This window comes from Nipponia nippon, unplaced genomic scaffold (genome assembly GCF_047370975.1).
Source record: "Nipponia nippon isolate SJK-2023a ecotype South Korea unplaced genomic scaffold, ASM4737097v1 scaffold_1, whole genome shotgun sequence".
NCBI lineage: Eukaryota > Metazoa > Chordata > Aves > Pelecaniformes > Threskiornithidae > Nipponia > Nipponia nippon.
The window spans coordinates 90561433-90580457 of record NW_028262290.1 but is presented as its reverse complement, the minus strand read 5'-3'; the positions used below and the strand labels follow the sequence as shown (position 1 = coordinate 90580457).

At 40.6% G+C, this 19025-nt stretch overlaps 1 protein-coding gene across 14 annotated transcripts in view; it reads left to right on the top strand.

Annotated features, from left to right (window-relative positions):
* PIGN (phosphatidylinositol glycan anchor biosynthesis class N) overlaps nt 1-17641 on the top strand; it is a 112374-nt gene extending 94733 nt beyond the window's left edge. For 5 of the 14 annotated variants that reach the window (XM_087761687.1, XM_087761615.1, XM_087761626.1 and 2 more), the window contains 7 exons: nt 275-361; nt 3046-3101; nt 3585-3660; nt 4982-5055; nt 7964-8006; nt 9735-9787; nt 17234-17641. In XM_087761687.1, coding sequence (XP_087617813.1) covers nt 275-361; nt 3046-3101; nt 3585-3660; nt 4982-5055; nt 7964-8006; nt 9735-9787; nt 17234-17357 — 513 coding nt within the window. In that variant the 3' untranslated portion in view covers nt 17358-17641. The other 9 variants (XR_015705657.1, XM_087761697.1, XM_087761672.1 and 6 more) reach the window with 9 other exon arrangements.
* Nucleotides 17642-19025: the final 1384 nt, after the last annotated feature.

Genomic DNA, 19025 nt, shown 5'->3' with positions numbered 1-19025 from the left:
TGATAAGTCTAAGGTATAGAAGCTCATTTTTAGTGTAGGTAACAGCGGAAGCTCCACTGTTCATTTGATCATCTCACTTGTACAATCTTTCTGGCAGATTCATTAAAGTATAATGAAAATATGGGAAAGGTTTGCAGTCCTCATCGTAATACTGCTTTAATAACAGCTGATAGGGAAGTAGGTTTATTTTTCATTCATTTCAGTAAAAATATGGTGGTTCTACCAAAGTACATCAGTTGATATCATGTATTGGTTTCTTCTGCTGTCTTTCCAGCTTGCTGTTTTCAACTTTGCCTATGCTACTGATATAACTCAGTTTCGACAGCTCCACCTAGATGACGTCCGCAGGTCCTTCTTCTTTGTATCCTTTTGCTGGTTGCTGCATCCCAGGGAAAAGATGGGTTTGTTTCAAAAGGCCCCGCAATCAAAATTTGTAGCCTGGTAGGCTCTGGAAACAGAAGCTGGTGAAGATGATTGGACTCACGTTGCTCAAAAGACAATGGTCTTGTACGTTATGTGTTTTGATAAAGTAGTAAAAAATTCAGTACGAACTGCACTGTTTTGGAATCTGGCTCCCTGGCCACTTTAAAAAGTTTAGTCTCATGACCATTACAGTTGAGGTTAACTTTCTTCTAAGGAGTCCTGTTTTCAGTCTGGTTTTGGTTTACTACATTTTGGCTGGAGGGAACTCATTCAGCCTTCACAAATCAGTTGGAAAAGGTGATATTAAAGTTATTCTCACTTTCTCATTTTTAGAGTGTGGCAGTGTGTTAGGAAGAAAATGTTAGGGGGCAGGCATTGGCCATGGCCAGACAGATGCGAGAAGAAGAAAAGTTCCTGCGGACTCTTAGTGAAACGTGTTCCCAGAATCTAGCCTAGAATTATTTGTCACACATGGTTTCTGCTGTTAGAAATGATAGAGGCTTGGGAGGGAAGGGCTGTTTGTTCACTAACATAGCAGTTATTTTGCATTACTGTAACTGAAACTACAGCTGATTTTGTTTAATACTGTACCGACTTGATAACGTTGTCATTTTTCTCTTCCATCGTGGGACTGCAGTTAAATGAGTGGTATTTGGCAGCAAGGGTGATGGGTGTGCAAGTGGGAGAGAAATTATGAGCCAGTCTACAACATAGGAGTTTCTAGTGCAGGTGGGTTATCATAGCTCAAGCTGGGGAGGGAGTTGTCTCAATACTGGTTCCTGCAAAAACAGGCTTTATAGTTTGCAGAATAACCAAATCTGAGAGGGTGGATCACAGTCGCAGAGTCTATGCTGTTGGAATTTGGGAGAACGCTGTTGGACATTGGGAACCTGCAGCAGAGGAAGTGTGACAGATAACTCATTAAGAAGGCAGTTCAGCGCTAAGGAAGGAGGCAGAACCATTTGCTAGGTGTTCAACGTTTGTGTTTGCTTTGGAGTATACCTGAAAAGCAGCTGAGATACCTTGCAGTAAATTATCAATTTCATTTGCAATTTTGCTATTTTAGCAAAAACTAAGCTAACTTTTAATAAAGCTGCTGCTCTCTGTCAGGTGCTAAAAATTAGCCAAAACAAAAATCAAACAATCCAATTCTATTTTTTAAAGCTCCAGTGTAGTACTACTTTAACACTTGGATGTAGCACTACTTTAATCTCCTCTTAATCTAAAACATTTGAATGTATTTTGTTCAGCTCCTGAAAAAATACATAATCTGCAGGTCTCGTTTGCAGAGACCAGGTGTGATACACCCCTGCTCGAAAGACGTTGTGGCTTTTTTAATTTAGATGCTGTTTAATGTTTAGAAATGGTAGTGTTAGAAGAGAAACCTTTTCTACTAGAGCAGTCACATTGCAACCATGACCCTGTGAGCTCTATATCTTAAGATTGTCTCAAGGTTCCTATATAGGGCCCGAAAGTCAGCATGTGCTGAGAGACCTTATAGCCTGGTCTTCCAGAAGAAGATTCAGATTGCTTATGCTTAGCATTTTGATTAGACCTATGTGCTACTGGTATCTTTTTGTTTCATTGCAGAACTGTTGTTATAAATCTTAACTGGCAGAACTGTGCTATGCTCTTAGACTGCTGTGTTACTAAACTTGAAATGATGTGATACTCTTGGGAAGCATAATTTCTTTAATTATGCTGACCTAATCCTTCCAAAATACTGCGTGCAGAATCCCAACGATTCTGCTGAACAGTTGGTAGTAAATTGTTTATGCAGAGACTTAAATGATCCAGTGCAGGAGCTATAACAGGAGTGGAAGGACCAGAGGGAGCTCTGGCAACAGCACCCATTGTCACTGACTGCCCTCTGCCTGATGCAAAAAAGCAGTTAAAAACCATTCTTCTGCTGAAGAGGTGTGAGCTGTAAGGGGCCCCAATGAGCTCAGGAGGTAGAAGAATATCTTTCATGGGCTCATATAGCAGCAAGTGTTGTACCTAGATGAAAAGGGTAGGGTTTATAAAAAAAACTTCCCGCTATACATACTGCCAGAGTCGCCCTCTCTCCCTCAAGTAAGGAAAAAAACTGGGAATCCCGTGTTGCGATGGATAGACTCAGCATAACCTTTGGACAACAAACCTATGGGAGGGATAGCACAGTAACCTTTAGTCTTGTTTCGTAGCCAACTACCTCTTCCACGGTCAATTCCTCAATAAAGCCATCTCTTTTGGTGTGCAGTAGACATGCATGCGTTATTACTTTCTGCAAAAGCATGTGTGTTTGAATGCACAGCGGGGATTGTGGTCCAAGGGCTGTTCCTGTCTTTCTAGGTAGGGGCCCAGAAAAAACAAGCTGCAGCTTTCTGGCCGGGGCCTCAAGACAGGCTCTAAATTCTTACCCAGGCAGTCCCTGTCTTTTAAAATTGATGTAGTCATGTGTGAAATCTTGGGTAGAGCTAGACAATACTTTGGATTCCTTAATGCAGCGTAAAGCTGTAATAATGGGTCAGCTCTTGCAGTTTCATGATAGGATTTTGAAAGTAAGTTGGAATGAAGGGGGGAAAATGCTGGTTTTGTTTTCTGCAGCCATTTCTGTGATGTGTTTTCCTTAAATACATTCAGGTTTTCTTCATAGTGACAGCCTTTTTTGGCACCGGAAACATAGCTTCTGTTAACAGGTAAATTTTATTTATTGATTTGAGATGCAGGGTACAAAAAATTCTTCCTGCAGTTGGTGTACTAAATATAAATTTGTTTAGCAAAATCAGGGCAGCAGAATTAAAGCAATAGTCAGTGGAATAATGATAACAATTTATTTCATTTCTGCTCTCTGTAACATGTTCCCTAAGAGCCTGAGCTTGTTGGTTATGAGGTCGTCTCAATTTCCATTAGAAGTTAGTGGCAGCATGAGCAGAGAGAGCTCAGCTGCTCACCAATGGCATGGCACCTCGAAAGACAAGAGCAGAGAAAAATTGTAGAGAAAAAAGGGAGGTAGGCTGTCCTTGCTAATTTAATATTTGAGCAAGAGAAGAGAAAGTTGGAAGCCTTGTTTAAAAATGTATATATGCACAGTGTTTTACAGGAGTAACTAAATGCTCTGTTTTTTAATGGAAAATGCCATTTCAAGGATATGTTGTAATGTCTTTTTCATGTTTCTCTAGTTTTGATCCTGCTTCTGTCTATTGTTTCTTGACTGTGTTCAGTCCCTTTGTGATGGGAGGCTTGCTTTTGCTAAAGGTTAGTAATCTTACCTTAGTGAAATTTTCTCAAAGAACTGTTTAATAAATAACATATCACATACACGGTTGTTACTTTGCAATTTACAAAAACATATATATGTATTTAAGCTTCATTAGCTTTCTTAACCATGTGTGACACTTTCAGCCTTTGTAGTGTTTCTAGAGACGGATCCTTCTGTTTCCCAAAAGAGAAAAGCTAAAGTACATGGAAGTATAATTTAACTGCATTAGATCAGTTTATTGTATTAAAATGGAAATTTTAAGTGTTGAAAAGACTTAAATTATTTAAAAAAGTATAAGCTTTCCCTATAGTATAATGTCTACAGAAACATTGAGGATATATATGTTTTTATTAGCTCTATCTACATTGCATTAAGTACAGGCTTTGAATGCTCTACTGATTAGGTTGTCACTTTACAATGAATATTATTTTTTATATTTTTTAATAGTCTATCAAAGATTGGATTGCACTTCCTGTTTGCAGGCAAGGTGTGGGAGCTCTTTTCTAATATTTGAGTAAAGAATCTGCCAGAGGGGTAAAGAGGGAAACAGGAAGGGAGACATGGAATTTATGGGTTATTGCTCAAATAAGCAGTATTTCCTGCTTCTGCCTTTCTGCTGCTTCTGTCCCAGAGAAAGCAGACTAAGTTACAGGCGTACTGCGTGTTGTACTGCAGGACATAAGTCAATAATGCCAACCCTCTGAATGCGAAAGAACGGGTTTTAGCAATGCATTTACACTACTAACTTAAGGATTACAAGTCAACTTTGGAAAGAGCAAAAGGCAAAATTCATGTTTCTAACTTGTTTGTTTGTTTTGTTCTTAATTTACTGAACTGCATACATTTGCTTGTCTTGGCTTTGGAGGAGCAGTGTGATCCTTGCCTTACTGAACGCATTCTATATTCAGATTTTTTTGTGGTTGAGATGAGATTGTCCTATCATGCTTGGAGCTCTGCAGCCTGTCACATGAGATATTGGATCTGAATACTTCTGTCTTCTAGCCTTGTTGAAGCATTTATCACTAGTGCTAAAATGGATAAACGAAGTGAGGATCATTAATGTGTTTTAATTATAGTTTTCCAGATTACCTCATGGCTTATTTCACTGCAGTTCAGCTATGACCATGGAAGGCGTTTTTTATTCATTTCCTAAATGTGTTTCCTGCAAAATGAGTTTCTACCCTTTCTTGCCAATATTTTATTTTTGTAACATACACATTCTGTGATAATTTCAAAGGCAGGAAAATGTTTCCACAACCTGCCAGGTTGTTTTGTAAATATGGCTATAAACCAAAATGTAGCTTGTGTTTTAAACAGGTTGTAATCCCATTTGTTCTGGTATCATGTGCTTTCGAAGCTGTTCAAGTCACAACACAACTGTCTTCTAAGAGGTACAGTAACTGTTAGATTTCTGCATTAGTAAGGGTTTCAAATCTATTTTGCAAGATTTCAGAATTGTCAAATCACAATCTAAATTTAAAAAAAAAAAAACAAACAGTAGATCACATCGTTACTTTTATTTGTTATTATGGTTTGGGTTTTTGTTCAGTGATTTTGCAAGCTCAGGAATTCTTTTCTTAGTGATAAATGAGTATATATGGAAGTGTTGGCCCTGTCTGAAACAATCAGATATTTAATATTCATTGTTGACAATACAGAGGAGGAGCACTTCTCCCCCGTAATGTAGAAAAATGAGCAGAATTTAAAGTCTAATTTTTTGTTTTATACTCCGTCTCTGTCTACAGTACAATATTTTAAAAATAACCTATTTATAATGTAACCAATTTACAGCTTTGTAGCACTGACCTCACCACAAATAGCATTTAGAGAAAAAAAAAAAAAAAGGCTGCATGCACTTCCATTGCAGTTCAATGCTTCTCAGGTGTGTTCAGTACTACATATTTTTTTGCAGTAGGACTAGATGGCTGCCAGTCCTTTCTCCATCTCTAAAGACTTTTCAGAGAGAGCGTGGGACGGGTGCACCACCTCACAGAATGCTGTATCCAGACTTGAACTACCCTCACTCTTTTCACTGTCTGAAGATTTTTATTGTTTGAACTGTTAGCCCTCCCTACCGCTTTCAGCGCACCCAGCGCACATGACTGAAACCTCTGCTCATCATGTGGGATGACGAATGGTGCTGAGGCGGAGGAGGTCCCTGTCAGCCACCTGGTTTTGAGTTTGTCACCATGGGATGTTGTGTGGGGTTGACTGAAAGTCTCGCTGGGCGGTGGCAGGGGGACCGCAGGGACTCTGTCCTGCAGATTGCTCAGCTGAGCAGGAGGAAGCTGCCCTCGCTCAGTGTGGTGCCCTCTGCCTTTCTGTTTGTTTTCATCCTGCCTGTGCCCTGCCTGTTGTCTCCTTATACAATGCCACCCGCTACTAACAAGGGACACAGCAGCCCGAAATATGACTTCATGTCGGAAAGGAAGCACAAGGCTGACTGTCCCTTTTACCTTCTCTGCCTTAGCTGTGTGTGCAGCGTACTTGGGCTGTCCCTGGACCCCCAAGGAAGGATATTCGTCCTCCTCACTAAGGCTTTTACAGGAGCAGGGCTGCGTTGAGGAATTGGGGTTGCTCAGAAGACTAGCTAGCGATTTACATTTCTAGGGCTCAGGCATCACAAAGGTCAGAATTTCCTAACTTGTGAACACTTGCCTTGGCAGCACCAGTGATATTGCAAGCTTTTATGGAATGTGGATCTGAGTGTGTGAGAGGGGAAATGATATCAACTTCTTAAACCAGGGGACAGGAGTACATCTGTGCCGCTTTATGAGGCTGTGGTGGTAACTCCAGCTGGTATTTGTGCCAGCTTCATTTAGCTGTGCTGAGGTAACAACAGCAGTGATACTGTCACAACGTCAGCCTTGGGAACAAGGCAGAAACCACAAGATGTGCCCAGGACCCCTGGAGAGGTGGTGCTCTGATTGTCAGCGCATGAAGTCTCTGCTGCACTCTATTGCTCTTGCTGCCCCTGCTAGATAAATTAAGCCATCACAGAAGACAATCTTGTCTTTGTAGTGTATAAACATGCCCTGAAATTAGTGTTATCCTTCTGTTGTGAAAGGCTTCATGCAGTTCAGAAGGGCAAAAAGTAGATTTTTGTGATTTGGAGAAATTGCTCCTAAACTCCCCATTTACAGATTAAAGATTTTTTTTTTTTTTTTATTTTGCTGTTCTTGGGGAGCGTTCTGTCAGAATATGTTATTGGAGCTTGCCTGTGAAAACAGCCCTCTAGTTGAGCGCCTCCTAGGCGCTACAAGATGGCAACGTCCTATCTGAGTCGTAGGTAAGTGGAGAGAAGGCTTTCAGTGCGTCTGAGATACAGTTGGTTTGGTGCATCCTTATTTACTAATGAAGCATAGCTGACGTAGGCAATACCAGCAGCTTCCTCATCAGGAGGCATTGGTATGGGTGTTCCCCCAGTACATGCTCATGGAACACTGCAGCAGGATGTTTTCCCAAAAAAAGCTTCATGGATTTATGATGGTGATACTGATAAATTAACTGTATTCTAGTTAAAGAGTTTTTTCTGTTAATGGGTCAGCTGTTTGCAACATTGCTTCAGTGTCATTAACTTCGAAACTAGTTTTAACCAGTTATTGCAATTGCTTTCATGTAATTTAGGATTTACATAGTTTAATGAAAAGAAGATTAGGTTAATGGGGGAAAAAGTAGCTCTGCATGCTCCCTTCTGGTTCCTTTTTCTGGCCGCAGCCTACTTTCCAGAAGCAACCTGCTGCCTGGCAGAGAGGCCCGTGGGTTTGGGAGCACGCCACCAAAACGCTGGGCATGCCCAGACCAGCTTACGGGCACCCAGAGATCTGGAAGCAGGGCGAGCGCCTCCTTTAGCAGCCTCTTACCCAGCAGGGTGGTTGTCAGGACAGGACCGATCACCTCAGGTATCGATCTGCCTATACCAAGCAGCTTTGCTCACTCTTGAGTCCATCTTGAAGCTTCTAAATCATGAGCTGCCTGCATCAGGAATGGGCACGTGGTGTTTGTAAGATGCTCTTATTCTCCAAAAAATGACTCATGTTAGGTTTCTCTGTTGCAAAATTGAAACTCTGTTAATGTGAAATGTCTTTTTCACGCAGGGTGGGATTACAAATGCCAGATATCCTAGACATATATTTTAACTGCTCTCTAATGCATTGAAATGTATCTGAGGGATTGAAAGGCAAGTGCAGGAAATCATATCTTAGTTTGTTTATAGGGGTTTTAATAAGCTTTGTAACATCTGTGGCTATAAATAAAGGTTGATGGTCTGGTTTTTGGTTGTTTTTTTTTTCTTTGCAGCCTTTTCCTCATTGTTCTTGTGATTTCGGACATTATGGCTTTGGTAAGTTGTTGTTGCACATTCTCTTCAAATAAGATCAAGAAGCAGAGGGTTCTCCTAATTCCATCTGGAGAGATCTGAATTTGTTTCAGACTTCAAAGTTTTTGTAACTAGGGCAGTGAATTGGATTGAAATCATAGCATAATTTAGAGATAACACTCCTCCAATCACCGCTCTGAATTTCATGTAGTTGATGCTTCTGAAGAAGCAATATTCTCATAATAATAAGGGACAAAATTGAAGTAGTAAGTTATCATTCCGAGTTTTTCATGTGCTTTCCAATCAAATTCCTAGGAAAAATTTAAATAAGAATATCAGTTTTAGCTGTGTGCAGGGGTTTAGTTAGTTTTTCAGGAATTTTGAACCTTTTACTCACCCTACCTTCCCTTGAAAAAGAGAGGAAAAGGAGAAATGCATTACCCACCAGCTCTGTTAGAGTTGTCAGAATCCAGATCAGCAACATCTGAAAAGACACTTTGTGCCCTTTGTAATAAGCTGTTAGGAAATGCTGTCTTTAGAAAGCTTGCGTCCACAACCCAAGCTAGCTAAAACAACCCAAAGCTGAACAATACCCCAACATAATCCTTACAGATTAAAAGTACATTTTCGTTGCCTCCTCAAACTGTCTTCAGCCAAGCAAGCAGTGCCACTGGGTATCACGAGGTAAACAGAAACCTTTTCAAAGCAGCAAGTAGAGCTGGTGTTCTCACTTTGTACATGCTGTTTTAGTTTCGTCCCTTTGGAGTAAGTATTCCTGATGTGATTTCCTTGTACAGTGTGATCTGTGGATCCCACCTGATAGGAAAAAGAGTGAGTAAAAAAACAAATAATGATTAATTTGTCTGTAGAGTGAGAAATGGAGAACATATAGTTTTGTGTAGTTTCAAATAAATCTGTGTGACTAATCTGATTTTTGATAATGTCCACAGGAAAAGGATTAAAATACCAATAAACCAAACTGATAGCATTTCACTAATAAAATCAGTCTAACTAGACCAAAAGAAGAGTGCAGGCATGTACTGGTGTGTAGCAAGCCCCAATATATCCAGGTCTTGTATCTCACGTATTCTCCTTTTTTAGTTTAACTATTTTTAAACAATTATCAAATATGTACTTGGTGTACAAACCAAAATATTACCAAAGAGGTTTGATATGCAGGAGCTGTGCGTATACCAAGAAATGAGAAAGTTGGCAGAAAAAAAGAAAGGGAAGAGAACTGGTTTGTGGTCTTGAATCAATGTGGCCACCAGCTAGAATTTGGGGGATTCACTAATAGACAAGTGCTGTCTTCTCCCAACACTATTCCCATTTTACAGGTGGGGAACTGCCAGAGCTGCCCAAAGAAATTTGTTACGGAATTCTATGAAAACAATATGCAGCCTTCTCTTTGGCACTAGGTGTTATTTGGGATCCCGTTATTTCAAACAATAAGGTGGCTTGGCTGTTCTTATTGAAAAAGTTCTCTGCTGGTAATCTTCTGTTTCTTGCAAGCCCAGCTTGACAGAGCTTAGTCCATCTTTAGCTGTTTGTGCTTGATACCATTTTAAATCTATTCCTGGCTCCTAGACTATTCTTTACTTTGGTCCGAATAAGCATTCCAGGAAAGGTCTTGCCCTTGTTCTACTTGAAGAATTAGAAACTTGGAGTAAACAGCCTGAAAACATGGTTTTTAATTTTGTGTTTCAAATTGTGCAATGTTGAGGTACTAATCAAAGTTGTTTTATTTCCTAGCATTTTTTCTTTTTGGTTAAAGATTATGGAAGCTGGCTGGATATTGGAACAAGGTACAGTATTTTTTTGCCTCCATTGCATTTTTAAAAGGCTCATAGGTTAATATTGTTGTTTATCTACTCAGAACTCTTGTAATTTTTTCCAATTACTCTCCTTAATCAAATGCTTCAGTGAGGTTCCCTGTACTTAAAAGGCATGTGCACGCATGTGTGCACACATATATATATCCCAAGCTAAAACTTGTGTCTTAAAATCTGTGCTGGAGCAACATGGAGTAAGTAATGAATCTAGCATGGCAAGAAATACAGTTAGTAGGATTTGTTTGGTTTCTAAAGAACAGTAATTACACAAAAAATATTTTAATTACTGTTTTGCATTTTAATTAGTTGTAATCACTGTTAAAATAACAATTTATCAAAATTGTTAATTGTCTTGCATCTAGTTAAGCCTCCATGTACAATCCCCCATGAATTAATGAACCTTGTGCAAATATGTTGGTGGCTACCAAGACCCATGCATTTATCCTCCCCCTAGTTGGGGAAGAGTAAATCTGTGGCATTTAAACGTAGAAATCACAGCTAAAATGAGAGAATTTGTTTTGCGTTATGAGTTGTACTAGCCTCCACAGCATACATCATGGGGTACGTTTTCAACTGTGCAGTCTTATTTGTGAATAGTCCAGAAGTAACAAATACAAGGAGTACACATTTCGGATTTACCTTCCCTGAGTTGTGGAAATAGATAATATGCTGTAATAAGCTTAGTAGGGAATGTGGTGTTAATAATCCAGCCAATCTGGTCACTTGACACTGTTATTTAAACAGAAGTTGAATAGTGACCCATTGTTAATATTCTGTTTAGTCTACATTTACTCTCTGCTTTGCGGGGCCCCAACATTCCCTCCGGCGCATGCATGCGTGTACACACGTGAGCACACGTATTCTGCTTGTTTTCTTTGGAGATTCAAATTCCTGCTTGTAGCTACCTTTTGAAGGGTTCCTAATGGGAGGAGATACAGTTAGATCGAATGGTGGAAACAATGGTTTAACATCACACTTCCTTGCTATGGTCAGTTTATGACAAATCAGATGGCCTCATCCTTTGGTGTGAATTCCTATGCAGATTAATAAGGATATTAAAGACCTCAGAAAAGCTGTGTTCTGCTGGGCAAGAAGCTTTCTAATTGGGACTTAGGAAGCAAAAATATAAATTGTTACGAGTACCCCAAAACTTCCTTTCTGATATACGGTCTTCATAGCGTAGAGATTTACAATGGTGATAGATTGTTGGATCCATTTCAGCTGGAAGTTTGCCTTATCCTGAAGAGTTTAGGGGAGCTCACTGTGCACAACCATAATTCTGCCTCTCTGTGTGTGTGTTTTGAGCACTGAAGAAAGCCCTGAAAAAGTCCTTTCAAAAGAGTAATTTGTGGTTAATTTTTAATGTGGTAATGAATAACGCTCAGGCAGTCTTAAATTTACCATTACTTCACTTTCGAGTGCTTGACTTTGCCACCTGTGCTATTTTATTGTAGTCTCTTTATATATATATTTTATATGTATGTGTGCCTATGCACATAAGATAAAAATGACTAGGTTGCATAAGAAGAGAGGTGAAGCCATAGGCGCAGAGCTGAAGTGGTCCTTCTTTTACCTAGCATGAGCAATAGTTTGGCACCTAAACCTTCTCCTCTGAGCAGATTTCTAATGTGTGAGCCTCAAGCTTGGCAAAATTAGCAGGCAACAGGAGATTTTTTTGTTGTTGTTGTTTTGTTTATTCCTGAAAGGGAAGATGAGCTTCATGGGGTTTTGGGCAATTCCCAAAACCAGTGGGAGAGAGGTACTAACATGGCTCTTTCCTGTCCTCCTGCTACAATTGCAGTGACAGCTCTGTGGCATTCCCATTGCAGTGTTGTCTGTTGTTGCTTTGACAGCAAGGTCTGAAAATATCCCATCTCAGCTGACATTATAAGTGTTGCCAAAATTTTCCCGAGAAGGCTGAGTCAGTTAAGGAAATGATGGTTCTATTTTTTTTCCCAGCTGTTTGTATCTCAACAAAACCTGTGTAGGATTTCATGGAACAAAGAATAGGAGCACCCTTAGGGACAGCTGCTCTCATCTTTTCCCCCCCTTTTTTTTTTTTTTTTTTTTGTGGCACTGATAGGAAGAATGTGTGCATGTGCAATTATCAGGGTTTGTTTTATATTACTAGTTGTCACATCATTGAAGTCACAGGTGGAAAAGCAGCAATTTAATTACCCAGTGAAGATTGATTCCTCTAACATCTGTCAGAGTCCAGTGGTATATGTGCTGCATCTGCAAATCTTCTGATGTGTATTTCCATACTCGTTCTTTTTTGCGGTGATAGCTTTCTATGGATTTTCTAATTACCTTGCTTCAAAACTTTTGTGTGTCCTCTCTTAATAAGAATGTGCAAGTTCAGTAGGAAACCCTCATTAGGCAATACTTCTGTTTTTCAGTACCAGTGCTCAGAAGTTTCATGTGTAAGAGCTGGTTTTAAATCCCTTGTGATTAAAAAAAAAAAAAAAGAAAAAGACCTCCACTGCTTTTTTTTATGGTGATGTTTTGTTTCCTAGTGGATCTCTCTCATTGTTTGGAAGTAGGGTTTGTTTGCTGAACTGACATATTTCCTTTTTTTTTTTTAATTTCACCCCTAACTCCTGGCTTTTACATCTCATTCTACCATGCCTTACCGACATTACATGTCATTTTACCGTGCCTCATATTTGCCTTAACAATGCGATGTCTTTATTTCCCTGGTTGAATTTACCATGCCACTTAAGTATTGTCTTTGAATGTAAAGAGATTTCTACTCTTCCTGCTCTTCCGGATCATTAATGAAATGCTGAGCAACAACAGATCCAACATGCAGTCCTGTATTACCACATTCAGCAAATTATCAACGCACCATTGATTCCCTCCTCTCAGTACATTATCAATTACCATATATATTTATGATGTCTTAGAAAGTTTTCAAGCCCCTTTGCGTAATGGTCATGCCAAAATCAATGTGAACTTGTTTTTCAGAGAGTGCTTTTCATTGTTTTGGTATAATAATGAGATAATAATCTTGCAGTGAATGCAGAACTCATAGCAGTGGCTTATACAAGCTTCTGAGGTCTGCTAACCTTACCCTCTACCTGTATATCTTGAGGTCACCCTAAATTGCATTGTATGCCCTAGAAGAACACACCATTACATTTCATAAAAATAATAATGCAGTTTTCCTAGTATTTTTGATGTATCAGTGTGTAGTCCGTGATCATGAGAAGTTTGTTCTGACAGGTTCTTTTATTTTTTAATAACAGACAAAGGCTAGCTTTTTGGCTTCTTTGTCATTAAAATAATATCTCTATGACTTAAAAGGTATGTTTATCTATATCTATAGATCTTTAGGCCTGTCTATAGGTCTCTAAAGCCTACTATATCTATACAGTATATGCAATTTGTAAATAGCTGTATATTCAGATAGTCAAGACAAACCCTAAAGCTTCTTTATATGACAGTATTCTACAGTTTTATACAGACATATACTGTACTAATCTCTCCCTGTTTTTATAACAGTTGCTGAAAGATAAAGATACAACCTTAACTGTTCTGCAGTTTCAAAGTTCAGGGGACATAGATAAAGCACAGGAGACTGTTTTTTAGATTTTAGGATAACAGAATCGTTTTCAGGTTTGGGATGCTGGGGCTTCTAGGTCTGACTATTAAACCAAAGGTCTTGTAACTAGGAGGAAAAGTGTTTACCAACCACCAGTTTCTAAAACGGGAGCTAGGAGTGATGTGCTTCATGATTTGTTTTGTGTGAAACAGAGGAGAGAGGGTGTGGGATCCCGGCTGGAAATGCAGTAGATCTAAAATTCAGAATCTAAATCTGGAATTTCAGTGTATGCTTAGGAACAGTCCCACGGTTCAAAGTAGCATGTCGTGTAGAAATAAGGTCCTTGGACTCTTCTGGAGAGTGCTCTTCCAAGTCCTTGCATGAGTTGTTTTTGTTTTACTTGTTTTATTTCTAGTTTTTTAATTGCTATGGTAACTTACTCCATCTTCCTGTCTTCCCAGCTTCTAATCAGGTCTGCCATCTTAGGAATTAGCCTGTCTTGGGAGAAAGCCACGTCTTGGAGCAAGATTGATATATCCCTTCCCCCCCCCCCCCCCCCGCCTCCTCATTTTTTACTGATCTTTGATTCTTCTTGCCTCTGATTAGTAATCCTCACCAATGTACACTGTTGCAAACAAAGCCAGGAGACGGTAGTACCTCATATGTTCTCCTTTTGATTCCTTGCCACTGAAACAGGTGTCTTCCTCCCTGATACAAAATTTTCCTAGCACCAGCTTTGCCTGTTGACCTTGATCTATACATAGGGCACTCACCTTTCCCTTGAACAGTGCTGCCTTACCTTAGATCATCTGTGATCCCCTACACCAGCTGCCTCTTCTCTACCGTTACCTGTCCCTGCCCATCTCATCCTTTATAAGCATTGCCCCACTATGCTATTTTCTTGTACCTGTTTAATGTCTCTTCTTCCTCCCCATGGATCTAACTTGCCTGGAGCCTAGAATCTTGCTCCTTTTTCTTCTTAGCTCAGGTTTGACTTCTGATGGAGGAAGCTTGTTTTGAGAATTACCTGTTTCACTGTAACTACAGATCCAGCCAAGGGTGCAGTTCTCGGTTGTGTAGGGATCAAGATTTTGCCACTGCTGTTGTGGCATATACCTGTAAGAGTCTTGCTTTGTTTATTTGTTTAATTACAGCATTACTCCAGCCTGAGGACTAATTTACCAAGCAGAGCTGCCTGCAGACACCGCAGTACCAGTTGCTGGTAGCCCCAGAGATACTGGCTGTTTGTAATTATGTGACAAGTAGACTGAAATTGTTTTTAATTGTGCTCTATGGCATAATTTATGTATGTGTTTCTTTACTCTGAACATCTGATGTTTTAATAAAGCAGCATTAACTATTCAGCCTTTTGCAGTATAGCAAGGGAGAACTGTGTGCAGCACTCTCCTCTTTACAAAAGTATGGAGGACCCAGTCCCTCGACTGACAGGTAGCTAAGCAGAGTTTGTGGAGACTTTTTTCCTTTGACAAAGCCCTTCTCTGTGCCCGCCAAAATCACTGATTAACACCCATGTCTGGACAAGCTCCCTTTGGGGCGGACAGGAACTCAGATGCCTGTGTAAGGACCATGCTGATGGCAGCAAGTTGACGATCCTCTGGTGACTGTCTCAGGGTGTCTGTAGGAATAAAGGCAGGGTCTTCATTTGGCTTCTGATTTTCAGATTTCTCATTCAAGCTTTCTTTGAAAGCTAGAAGGAAAGTGGTGTTGCTGCTTACATGAAGAACTGTAATTCTGGTGCCAGGTGAGAAGGCAAGCTGAGGTGTTACCAGTGATGCATGAGACGTTAAGCCATCCAGCTATTTAGCAGGGTGGCTGTTCCTGTAAGAGCCACCCAAACTTCTGTACCTGTGGTGCTTACACAGTCCCCAAGGGCACGTTACGCCATGAAGATAACTGCAAGGAGGGTTTGACTTTCAGTTGGCAACGTGTCCTTTCCCACGGAGGACTGAAACTGAGCCTGTAATACACCCAGGTGGACTTCCAAGGGCAGCTCTTGAGGGAGTTGTGATATCTTTGTTATTGTGCTGTGAACTATGAAGTCTGAAGTGCACTGACCAGGTGAAAATACGCTTTGCGCCTGACTTCATGCTCTCGCTGTGTCATCTTACACGTTCCCCACAGAAACAGAGCAGCAGTATGGCTCTTGTAGGCGTGCTGTTCTGCTTAGCTAAAGCTGGAGGGGGGAGATGCCTATAGGAAAGGCATGTAGGAAAGATGGCTCCTGTCTGATATTTTAAACCTTGAGTTGTTCACATTAGTGAATATTTTCAGTTGCGTGGTGTACAGTTGGGAGTTTACAGAGATGCAAGCTGCAGGCTGCTGGGGTGGATTATGCTTATTGAGGTCTGAGCCCAATTGTGCTGGTGGATTTTTGCAATTGATTTCTTAAAACTATGTGTTTTGAGCAAGGTATTTGTGAGAAGGTTTAGTCAGGCTCAACAGAAACAGAAAAATGTTGTAGCATGAGTCAGCTCCCTTTAAGTGTTCTCCACCCACTTTGTTCAGACCACGGCTCCTTTGGTTGCGGGTACCCTGGCTGTGGAAGAGCTTCCACTCATTCGTGAACTTTTTGGATCACTTTTATTCTCTCACACTGCTTAGCGGCCCAGCTTTGTTAAGAGCTGGTGCTTCTCCACTTCACAGAGCTAAATTGCACTAGGCTGGTGCCAGGGTTGTCAGAGTCTCGGGGTCCTGAGGATTGATAGCGTTGGCATTATGAGCTTTACTGCTCTTCCGTGGCTAAACTCTCAAACTGAATGAGTCCTTTGGCAGAAATTCCAGGTCATTAAACTGGCAAGTGCTCCTTGCAATCCTTTTTTGTGACTAAACTCAGACTTCATTGCGTCTGAAGTTACCCTGCTTGTCCTAAAGAGCCATCTGCTTTGAAATAGTGGAGATGGGTGCATCAGGAGGTATGGGTACCTCTCATGTCTCAAGACCTGTATCTTCAGTAGTCCTAGGAAAAAAACAAACAGCTGCACTGAATGCATGATGGATACAGATGCAGCAGTATTTCATCTGCAACTCTAGCCTGAAATGTCAGGCTGAAATTCTGATTTCTTAATGGCTAGTGGTTTACATTAACAGTAGCTCTGTTCAGACATTGAACACAAGATGCTGAATATCCTCAGTCAAATCTCAGTCTGACCCGAAATAGCCCATCTGTAACACTAGTGAACATCAGGTAACAGAATTTGAGCGAGTGGAGAACAAGCTCTCTGCTTGTTATCCTTTTAATTGTTAGTGACTTAAGGACTTCCTAACCCAGAAGCTGCATCTTCATATTGTGTTTATTAGCCACTCTTGAAACCATGTGTTACCACATCAGAGAAATCTGCAATTTTTAGAAATGTTGAGTGAAAAAGTAGTGTGGTTTTTTTTCTTAAAGCTGCTCATTACTGGAATAGTGTTTTCTCTAGAAAATTTCACTTCAGCTGACATAAATATCTGAGTTGTCTTACTACCAAGGAATGTCTACCTGATGGCAAGTTCTCCCTAGATTCTGCGTTATCACTTCACAGCAAACGGAAGTTTTGCAATGGTTTGTCACATGCGTTGAATTACCCACTTGAATGAAAAATAAGCCCAGTACCTCTTATTCACTCGGTATATGCTCAGTTGTGTTTTCTGTTGTCCCCACCATTTTATTTTGTCACAGACTTCGGTTTTTACACGATAGTGCTGCTATAATAGCTGTCTTCCAGGAGCAGCATATATAAAATGACATACTAGGCCAATAATTAGGCTTAGTTAAAAAGAAAAAAAAATATTCAGAGGGTTGTTTATGTCAGGGTTTTTTTACTCTGCAAATTTGTATTTCTTTCTCACTTCTTTTCTCTCTCTCTTCCTTGCAGCATTAGCCACTATGTGCTGGTGATGTCGTTGACCATATTTATGATGCTGATGAATGGACTGGCCCAGCTGCTAACTACAAAGAGACTTGAACTTCCCAGAAGGACTAAACACCATTCCACATGATAAAGCGATAAATCTTCCTGCCTTGTTCACATCCTCAGGCTTCCTCTGAACCAACCTCCACCTCTGGAATGTAAATAGAACTTAACGGACTAGAGTGCCAAAATCCCACCTGGGGTTCAGAGTGCTCTGCTAATACAGGTTAAATGCTGTCCCGTGACTGGAATTTGCATTTGGAGATTGCCATTTAGACATCAATGGGCTTAAAAAAGCCTCAGCTTTATTATCCAAGTGTTCATATTTCTTGAAAATAAAAACAGCGATGAAGTCCTTTTTAAAAGAAATAGGCAACCATCTTTTGGGGTTTTTTTTTGGTTGTTATAACTTGTCTGCCAGCTGTTTGTCTCTCACATGCTCTCTCTCATTAGGAGTCTGCAAAGTCCTAGCTTCATTTCGTGTCTCACATGAGCGTCTCGCAGACTAAAGCATAAATGAAATCAGTCTGGGCAGATCACCGATTTGTGTGTTGCCAATGTGGCATACGCATTTGAATATCTCTGAAACTGGCTACGCTTTTTGCAAGCTGTGTCAATGTGCATGTGAGAATACGTTGAGGCAGGTTGACTGGTGCGCTGTGAAGCTGTTGCTGTAAGACAATAGCTTTTAGCTAACCTCAGCGTGAACTGCTGCCGCTGACCGTGCTCTCCTGCTGCCTCCTGTGTGTGGGTGAGCTGAGCAGTATGCCGGCTCAGGTAATTGATCCAAATGAAAGAATTGTAAAATAGCATTCAGACAGATCCCCTGGTCCAGCTTGCGATGGGGCAGGCAGGAAGGTTAGGGCTGGTTGTTTCAGTGGCAGCCCAGGGTCAGATCAGCGTAAAGAGGTCATGAAGCTGCAGTTGGACTTGGTGGGTTGCATAGGAGTGATGCCACACAGAGAGTTTTTTCCTTTCTTTCCTTGTTTTCCTTTCCACTTGTGTTCTGCTCCTGATTACAAGTGTCAGCCTGGGTAATGGCTGCAGCATGAATCAAATGCAGACCCAAATCCCCTGGCTGTACACTGATTACAAGTGAGAGCAAAGAGCCAGGGTGCTTAGAGGCTCTGCTGCTGTGGGTGCTCCTGAGGACCCAGTAACTGTAAATACATTGCGTGAGGCTTTGAGATAGACTTGTAACTTCATAGCCCTTTCAACAGCAATCATCAGCTTCTCTACCACTAGCCCACAGCTGATTAAGTAGCACAAACTACAGTACCCACCTACAGGTCAATGCTTCATCACTCCCTGAAGTCATCTGTTGTGAGAATTAAACAAAAATTGTATCTCCTGAAGCAAAAATTGTACCTCCTGCTCAGCAGGAGGCTTGCACGGAGCTAGGTGTCCTGCCTTTGAAACAGCTTTTTCCATCAACACCATCAATAAAAGGGCTTTTGAAGCAGATCCCTTTGCACAATGGAGCGAGTGAGTGAAAGAAAAAACTGTCTTCTTTCTGTGCTATTGTATGATGGCATCACTAAAAATTGTGCTATTTATCGAACATATATAAAATTATACATGTTCCTTTTCCGAGTTAAGTAAAGGTGGCCCATCCACCTAGGTAAGGACTGGTAATTAATGTCTTTTGGTAGGATAGAGGATGCGTCATGACTCTGAGCCCATTAACTTCCCTACATACTACCAATACCCTCTAAAAAGCTTTTGTCATGCTTGCCCTTCTGCCTTTCGCCCTTGG